The following is a 9,205-nucleotide window of genomic DNA, read 5'->3' on the forward strand; positions in this document are numbered from 1 at the left end:
TCTGAGACTAAGATTGGACCGAGCCGCCCCTAGGCTCCATAAGGAGTTTAGAAAGCAAGGGGGTCCCCTCTGAACCTCGCGACTCAACAGGAGGGTCTTCCTTACACTTTTGCGTCTCTGCTCTCTGTGTGAATCCTTCCAGCTCGATTCTAACTCAGTTCTCCTTCATATGTTTCTTCCGTGCAGTAATTAATAAGGCGAACCTTGCCGTCCAACTTACTGAACCTCAGGAAACCACTGTCAAACTTTGTTAAATTCCCCAAATATACTGAACTCTGTCAAATTATTATTTTACCTCAATAAAACACACTGATGCTTCTCTCCTCCTGAGCGAGGTGCATTCCGCCCCTTGGCGAGAGACTGGCGCAGCCGGCAGGATCCTGAATCTGGACTCGCAACAGCCCGCAGCACAGCCTGCATGGGGTGAAAGGCATGCATCAGACCTCGGGGCCATCAGACCCACAGGGAGGCCTGGGGACAGCAAGGGCACCTGCTGTGTCCCCACCAGAGCACGCCTGCAGAGAGACGGCCTTCGGGAAGGGCCCTTCGGTCCGGAGCTGTTCCCTCGGCAGCGCTTGCGAGGTGTGCGCGCAGCTCTTCCGTCCCTCAGTGCTGCTGTGGGGTCTGCACCTGCTCAGGGATGGAGGGAAGGAGAGGAGCTGCCCTGTGTTTGCTCTGGGTCGGCAAATCTTTCCCAAAAGGCGGGTCTGTCTGTGCTGCCAGCCACAGCCCTGGGCAGGAGGAGCTGTGTGACGGGAGCCCAAACCCCTCACAAATCCCCCCGTCCCCTCACAGACCCCAAACCCATCAAATCTCCTCATGGATCTGTGACGGTCTGACAAATTCAATGTCTCAAACATCTGCTAAAAGAGCTTTGGTGGAGAAAACGACCTCTGTAAAAATGCTGGAGTTTTGTGAACAGGACAATGTGAACAAAGGAGAAGGCCCCACGGAGGGTGGGAACGCACTTCTCCAAGGCCCCAATTCCTTGTCTTAAGTGACCAAGAGAAGGAACACAATTTATGCCTTCCTGGAGGAAGAAGGCCCCATGAAGTTGGGACTGTGCTTCTATCTTAAGTGGTCATGCCAGCAGGAAAAGAGAGGCAACTCCACAATGAACCCCCCCCAACCAAAGCTCACTGACTGATTCCAGAGAACCCCAGGTGTGGGAACTGCGCATGTTGAGATCATCAGCTAACACACTATAAAAGAAGAGAGAACGAATCCTCAATGCGCGCCCTCCGGAACTGGATCTCTACACTGGCTGGACCAACGCTGGACCCAGGACTGGTGAAACCCTTCTCTTCTCTCTTTCTTTTTTCTCTCATTCTCTCTCTCTCCCTCTTTTCCTTCTCTCTTTTCCACAGTCCCTACACCTCATCCTTTGAAACATAAACCGTTGACCAAGTCTGAGACTAGGAGTGGACCTAGCCGCCCCTGAGCTCCTCTTTGAGAAGGAGTCCAGAAAGCAAGGGGGTCTGCTCTGAACCTCGTGACTCAACGGGAGGGCTCTCCTTCTGATACATTTCCTGTTCCTTTTTCCATTTCATTTTTCTGTACTTCCCTCCTCTTCTCAAACTGCGGCTTAATGACATGTTGCAAGGTTCATATTAACAAGTTCATGTGTACTTGGACAAAGTTAGCTAGGTTGAATAAATGTTGATTGTTGTTTGAACTCCCCTGGTGTCGTTTCACCTTAATTCTGACAAAGGAAATCCACGAACCTGAGTCGCTCCAACTTTGGGACGCGACAGGATCCCCCCAAACCCTGAGAGACCCCAACATCTCACAACTACACTCACAGACACCCCAAACTCCTCAGGCCCCCCCAAACCCCTCAAATACCCTCATGGATTCCCTCAAACACCTCAGAGACCCCAACATCTCCTCACAAACACACTCACAGACCCCCCATTGCCTCACAGACCCCCCAAACCTTTCAAATCCCCTCACAGCCACACACATACCCTTCAGAGGCCCCAACATCCCCTCACAACCCCTCCATCCCCTCACAGACCCCCCCAAAACCCCTCGCAGACCCCGACATCCCCTCACAAATCCCCTCGCAGACTCCCCCAAACCCCTCAGAGACCCCGCCAAACCCCTCAGAGACCCCAACATCTCCTCACAAATCCACTCACCACGTCACAAATCCACTCACAGACCCCCCAAACCCTTCAAATCCCATTGCAGACCCTGCTAAACACCTCACAGACCCCAACATCCCCTCAACAAATCCAGTCACGGACCGCCCAAACCCCTCGCAAATCCCCCCCCAAGCCCCTCACAGACCCCGACATCCCCTCACCAACCCCCCCTGACCCCACCTACCTGCACTCACCGGGCTGCAAGTGCACATTGCCAGCTCATGTCCACCTTTTCATTCACCAGCGCACCCCCAGCTTACTCGCTGGCAGGGCAGCGTGGGAACAGAGTAGGCCTTGGGGCCATGCAAGCGGCCTTCAGCAATAGCTACAACATGGGTGTGCTACCAACACTGGTTTGGTCACACATCCAAAACTCGGCACCATATGTGCTGCTAGGAAGAAAATTAACTCCATCCCAGCCAAAAGCAGAACAGACGGTGTCTCTGTTATGGCTCGATAGCAGCTTGGTGCTCTCTGCGTTTTATTTCTGGCTTTGCCTTATGTGGTGTATCTGGCGTGCACGCAATGGAGGGGCTGGGGCTGGTATTGCCCTACACAGTACCCCTGTCCTGTGCACTCCAGGACAAAGCTGGCCCAGGGAGCAGAGGTGGGGATGATGACCTGTTAACGAGCCCCTTTGGTGCCTCTGTGGCTCAGAATTTAGCAGGACAGTCCCACCAGGGAAGCTGGGCTCCCCCAGCCTGTTGGTGGGTCCCATGCCCAGCTCCCTGCCTGCTGACACCGTGGGCATCCAGGTCCCTGTGTGCCCTGATACGAAGTTCAGCCCAGGATTGGTGAATCCCTGGGTCTGCTGCCATTACGACCTGGACAACTGTGCTACTGATCTGTATTTATTGCTGTGCCATTACTCGGACACGAATGCTCGATCCCTGAAGCTGTCCGTCAGGAGTCTGTCATTGTAGCCCAAACCCATACCCTGGCGGGGCTGGCTCAGGCCCTTGCAGGAGGGCCGGCGCGATGGGCTTGGGGCGCGGGCGGGTGGCTTCAAGTCCTCTGGGGGCTCGAGGTCTCTGGGCTGGTCCCGCGACAGCCGGCTGGCTGAGTTGGACAGCCATGAGGGCCGGGGTGGAGGCGGGCGGGCCGGGCGGCTGTCCGGGCTGGCGGAGGCCTGTTCCCTGCTGCTCTGTGGCAGGCGGGCCGCTTTTCCAGGCACAGGTGATGGCTCTTGCTGTCGGGTCCAGCTCTCCGGGGTGCTGCAGCGGCTGCTCCGGCTGTCCAGGCCCGAGGAGCAGCTGCTGGTGTCGGACCGGGCTCGTGAAGCTGCGGAGAGGCGCCTGCGGAGAGAGGAGGCTGCTGAGGCCCCACCGCGGCTGTGGGGCCGGGCGGGTGTGAGGGTGCGGGGCAGCACTGGGTGCCTCACGGGGTGCGGATGCCTGGCTGCACGTGGGAGCTGTGGGCATGGAGAGCTCCGTGCAGAAAACGGGGCACCCCGCACCCCTCGTCTGGGGCTCTGCTCGCCTGCCCACGGCTCGTCTCCTCTCGGCCCTGACCATCCTGACCTGCCTGCTCTGCACGTGCCTGGAAGGAGACCTGCCCGCGACAGACCGAGGGGACCAAAGCTGGGCACAGCACTGCAGGGCCAGGAGAGCCTCCTGTTCTCCTTTCTCAGCGTGCCTGGCAGAGACCAGCACTCGGCTCCCCTGCCTGTCCCTGACCAGACAAGGGCACAGCCTCGGCTCTCTGTTCAGTGAGGTGCTCTCCATCCTCTCTTCAGAATACGTATCCAAAGAGATACGTACCCCTGCACAGAAAAAAACCCTGCCTGTGCTGAGAACACGCACGCTGGCAGTGCTCAGGTGCAGATGGGACAGGCTGACTCTTTCTCCAAAGCAAGGCCGAGAGCTGGGAAGGCTCCTCACCACGGTCTGAGTTGCTGGGACACCCTGGTCGAGGTGAACCTCTGGGATTTACGGCATCACCTAACAGGGTGATTTCTGCTGGCAGGTTCACTGGCAGGAAGATGTCACTATTGTGCTTCTTGCTTTCTATGGCAATGTCATCCCTCGTTTTCCTTCCTGACCTTGCTCATCCTACGTCTGTCGCTGGGTCTGCTCTTGTCGAGGCAGGGTCACTTTTAACTAACACTTGCTACAGGAGGAAGGGGTTTCACAAAAGAGTGCCCATGAATTGAGAGGCCAGTTAAAACATCTTACAGCAGAAATCTCAGTAGAGTTTGGCCAGTAACTGGCTCGGCACTCCAGAATACCCTACCTCTAAATGCTTCATGGCTAATAGCAGCCATCTAATACAGAAGTTTGGCAAAAAAACCTCCCAACAACTCACCGTCGTCTCTTCCTCCACAGATGGATCACACAACACAATATCATCCCAAACAGCACGGAACAATCAGTGTCAACTAAGTTGTTAGAAAAAGAATGTTGGAGGCTGACTGCTAAAAAAATTGCACTATGCTCACAATTTTTACCTAACTTTTTAAGCATCTTTTGCCCCAAATATTTATATTCTGATTATATTCCAATATTATCTCTCGGAAGTTATAGAGCACTTTTTTCACTTGAGTGCAATGTAGTTAGCTTATGTCCCCAAAATACTTCATTCCTGATGACTTACAAAATTCACAGTGCAAAATGAGATACAGCATCTCCCTGTGCAATGCTAGGCGCCTTGGGCAGTGGTCCTCAGAAACAGGACAAACAGAGAGTGCCTACGCTTATCAGGGATGAAGCGAGGAGGAAAAGGCATCTAATTAGATCTACTCAAAGATCCAAGCGTGATCTTCAAACACAAACTTTCTTCTGCAACTGAATGTCTAAGACTGAATTTCCTTTGTGTTAAAGAAAGAAAGAAAGAAAGAAAGAAAAGAGACAGAACCTGTACATGGCTTCAATAAGGGCTAACAGCAGAGTTGTCAGAGACCTGATGAGGAACACAGGAGACTGGGCTGTGATTCATCTGACTAAACGTGGATGTCTCTCATTTAGACGCCCATGTCCGAGCCAACCTTCGCCCCATTTTTAGGCAACAGAGAGTCGAGTCAGTATAACCAGTGAGTTCAAGGTACTGTTTCTCTTATCCTAAAGTAAATGCTCATATATTTGGTCAGAAAGAGCGTGCACTAGATTCACTGACTTGATTCACTATAGCTCCTTTAAAATAAAATAGGACCTCATGCCAGTTGTGCAGGCAGACACGATTACAACTGCATTACAGATAGACAATTGAGGCCAGACAAATCACAGTCCACCTCTGCTCTATCCAGGTTGGCTCAAGACCGTGAATTTACATCTCCCTCACCTCCAAAACAGATCCCATAACCCCCAGAAAAAGGGAAATGACAGATTCGCCTGTTAAAACTCTTCCACTTCCTATGAGCAATGACACCAGTCACTGGACCAGAGAAAGAGAGCCAGTCCCCACCCACAGCCCACAGCTCCTGAAGGTCATCTAAGGAGATCTGCAGATTCCAATGTTACCTCTCCTGAATCACAAATGCCGAGGGATTTATGCCACACAGAGGAGCTCCAACGGGATCTACTGGCTGCGCTGGGCCCGTTGACCCAACTGGCAGGGACCATTCAAAAACTGCCACAGGGACCCAGACATTCCAGAGCATGCCGGGGGTGGGGGAGCTGGGCTGTGCAAATGACAGACCCCCCAAAAGCTGCTTCCACCCCACTGCCATCCACCAGACCTCACAGCGCTGGTCGCCTTCCAGACCCCACCGCACCAACTGCTACAACACACCAAACCTTTGCAGGTTAATAGCTTTTTTTTTTTCTTCAAACTTTAACAAAATATATATCGTAACGTCAAACTATATACATCAAACGAGTTTAACTCGGCGAGAAAGACAAAGGGTGGGATAAGGTGCGGCAGGAGAGAAAAAGAGAAAGAGCAAGATCAGGTGCTGGCCGCAGAGAAGAAACAGAGAGGAAAGAAAAGGATAGAGGTAGAAGGCGCGTGAGGTAGATGTGTACAGCTTAAGCGACTTGGTTTCCTAAGGCCCATTCTATATTGGTATAAAAAAAATATGTAAATGCTCATTAAAAACCAAACAAAAATATTACACGATGGTTATACTAATTAAAAACATTTTTTCCAAGTACAACATTTCTAAGTTAAACAACAACATCTTAGTTATCTAAATTATCTTAACATATCTAAATCTAATTAACAACATCTTATCTTATAGAACCAAAAATGTGTCCCAGGTTGCATTACTTGTTCACGGCTCTGGAGAATTAGGTAAAGAAGGCGATCGCCCACAATGGCAATCACAGGATAAACAAACATAAATCATCGAAATCATTACAAGGACAGTTAACAAAATAAGTGCCACAAAATAAAGCGTTAACAAAGTCATAAGCATTTTGCCTTTTCTTTTGCAATTTTTCCCTTCAACAACACAGTGCACAGATTTTTTTATTTGGCAAAGCTGGTGGCTAGGCCCTCGCGGAGCTGGTGGCTGCGCCTGGTCCGCTGGGATCGGCGTCTGGATACGCAGCAAGAAAATGGATTTCCACGCCTCCAGTCCGGACCATCCGATGCAGCCTCTTACACCTGGTCAGACATATTAGACCACAAATGGTGGTTCTGAGACAGAAAACGCAACACAAACCACCAGAACAGAAAAAAAAACCCCAAAACAAACAAAACCCCCCCAGAAGAAACATACGTAAACCAAAGGTGCCTCTCCAAACCCTGAAAAGACCAGCAACATAAAGAAAGAATTGTGAAAAAAAACAAAAAACAAAAAAAAAGACCAGCCAGAAGACAAGACAAGGCAAGGCAAAAATAACATAACTCCAAGAACCCAGGGCCAACAAACCCACAGCCAGTCCGTAACAGTAACATGCTTTAATCCTAACTCGCCTAAACTCTGGCATCCTGTAATCTGGCCATCCCACTGCCCTAGCACCCTGTAACACGAGCAGACCATAACCCGAGCACGTCGTAGCCCTAAGATATCAAAAAAAGGAACACAAACTCTTCCTGCCTTTCTCCTCTCACCCTTCCCCTCCGTCCCTCTCTCCTGCTCCCTCTCCCACCTCTCTCTGCTGCTCTGTTCCCCCTTCTCCTCCTCTTTCTCTCTCTCTTTCTTCTCGTCCTCGTCCTCGTCCTCGTCCTCCCTCAGGCAGGCGGCCATGGGGCTTGCGGGGGGCGGGGCCGGGCCGGGGATGGTGTCCCTGCAGGGTCAGGCAGCAGGAAGGAGCGCCCCGGGGCATGCTGGGAGCTGTAGTCCTGGGGCACGGGGCTGCCGGGGGCCCTGGTGGTTCCCGGGGCATGCTGGGAGCTGTAGTCCTGGCGCACGGGGCTGCCGGGCGGCCATGTTGGCCTCTGCAGTCTCTGCTCCGGCTGCGGCCCGGCTGAGGTGAGGGCTGGGGCTGCCCGTGAGGCGAGCGAGGCCCTTGGGCGGGCGTGGGGGTGTGGGAGCCGGGCCCGGCTGAGGGAAGGAGAGAAGGGACAGGGTGAGGGGGGTCGCAGTCCTGGGTTTGTGGGTTTCACGCAGACGCCCTCTTCAGAAAACACAGCCTCTGTGTGGGTCAGCGGTCCCTGCAGAGCTTTATTATTTGTAGCCGTTTTTATAAATACACAGCGGGCTCACACGGTGCTGTGCTTCTTGTAAACTGAATCGCTGTTATCCCGGCTACAGTCTGGAGGGAGCAAGTGCCAGCTGATAGATCAAGATGGAGATGAAAGATGGAGATGCTACTGAGGGCATGGGAAGGTGTTGGGTTCTTCCTCCCTGCAGTCAGCGCTGGTCCTTACTGGGTAGCCTCCCACAGCAGCCAGTGCTGTGTGCCCTTCTCAGTTGTTAGGCAAACACCCGCAGCAGGAAAGTGTGGCATGTTCCTCTGATTCATGCATTCTCCACCTTGCACAGCAACATGCTTGAAATACTGAAATGTGCCCTTTTTATTGCTGCTAACATTCAAAAATCCTGTCTTGGTCTGATCAGCAAGGTATTTGGAAAACATCACGGTTGCATTTTGAGAATAAAATAGGTTCCTGTCCTTCCCCTCCCCCCGAAACTGTGCGGGATCCAGACCTTCTCCCCCTACCCCCCTATGTGTAGCCTGGCTTTGTTCATTTTGGTGCCTCATACCAAGAATATAGCAAACAACTGAGATGTGTGCTGTGTGCTGCAGGCCAAAGAGCATTTTAAATGTCCCCAGTTTATTTCATGCAGCTGTGCAGCATGGTACATTTTGGAAGGCACACTGGGATGATGTATCAGAAGTTGCTGAAAATGAGGTGATACTGGTAGTGGTTAGTTTTCAGTGCCTGGTTTGGGAAAGAATATCCTCAAATAGTCTAAGGTACAGATCTATTAGAGGAAAAGGAGTGCAAGGTAAGGAGCATCATGCTGCATTTATTGCTAAACGTCTGCTTTCATTTCATTCAAACTAGAAAGTAAACAAAGATTGGACCTGCCAAAGAATTTGTTTCCCAGAGTGAGCATTCAAGCACTGGGGAGCAGTTTGCAGGATCAGAACTTCAGCCTGCTCTGGGTGATAAACCCTCAGGAGAGGAAAGAGAAACCCCACTTTTTTAAATGCAGCTCTACTTATCTTAATAGTTCTTCTTGTTAGATTGTGTTGGCGGTCAGACTCTAAGCACGTGACTAAACTGTCAAAAAAATCAAGATATTTAAGGATTATTTGCTGAATTAAATGCTTTTACAAGCAGTGCACTCTATTGCCCTGTGGATAGTATACTGTCATGACTGGCAATTTTCCTTTTTTAGTACAAGGACGCATGTATGAAGGCAAATCGAGGGTACAAGTGGTGCCCCACAGCAAACCAACCTGCGAAAACCCAGGCATCCACTGTTACAAACAGGAAGAAGCTATGGGCCTTTGCTTCAGACTCTGCAAAGGCTTTACCAAGCCCGAGGAAAGTGACAAGAAGTGATGAAATGCCACAGCGTAACTTCAGGATGGCAGGTGAGATTTCCATCCACGTTCCTCAAACGTCGCAGCCTCGTTTTGTTTGCAGATGCAATGTTGGAATCGAACTGCAAGACCAGTTTCCTTTACTGCACCTGGTACTGTAGTGCAAATACCTTTCATGTC

General features: G+C 51.5%; 1 protein-coding gene across 1 annotated transcript; it reads right to left on the minus strand.

Moving 5' to 3' along the window:
* Positions 1-2,629: 2,629 nt before the first annotated feature.
* On the minus strand, positions 2,630-4,504 carry LOC138684375 (uncharacterized). Its single transcript, XM_069778061.1, has 2 exons — positions 4,452-4,504; positions 2,630-3,442 (listed from the first exon to the last, which is right to left on the minus strand). The coding sequence occupies exons 1-2, from the start codon at positions 4,493-4,495 to the stop codon at positions 3,013-3,015; spliced, it is 474 nt and encodes a 157-aa protein (XP_069634162.1). The 5' UTR covers positions 4,496-4,504; the 3' UTR covers positions 2,630-3,012.
* Between the last annotated feature and the right edge of the window lie 4,701 nt (positions 4,505-9,205).

This window comes from Haliaeetus albicilla, unplaced genomic scaffold (assembly GCF_947461875.1).
Source record: "Haliaeetus albicilla unplaced genomic scaffold, bHalAlb1.1 scaffold_57, whole genome shotgun sequence".
Taxonomy (NCBI): Eukaryota; Metazoa; Chordata; class Aves; order Accipitriformes; family Accipitridae; genus Haliaeetus; species Haliaeetus albicilla.

Excerpts from the sequence above, each read along its gene's own strand:
- LOC138684375 (XM_069778061.1), bottom strand. The coding sequence starts at position 4,495 with ATGATATTGTGTTGTGTGATCCATCTGTGGAGGAAGAGACGACG. Across the intron at positions 3,443-4,451 it reads CTGTGGAGGAAGAGACGACG|GCGCCTCTCCGCAGCTTCAC; the intron begins GTGAGTTGTTGG and ends CTCTCTCCGCAG.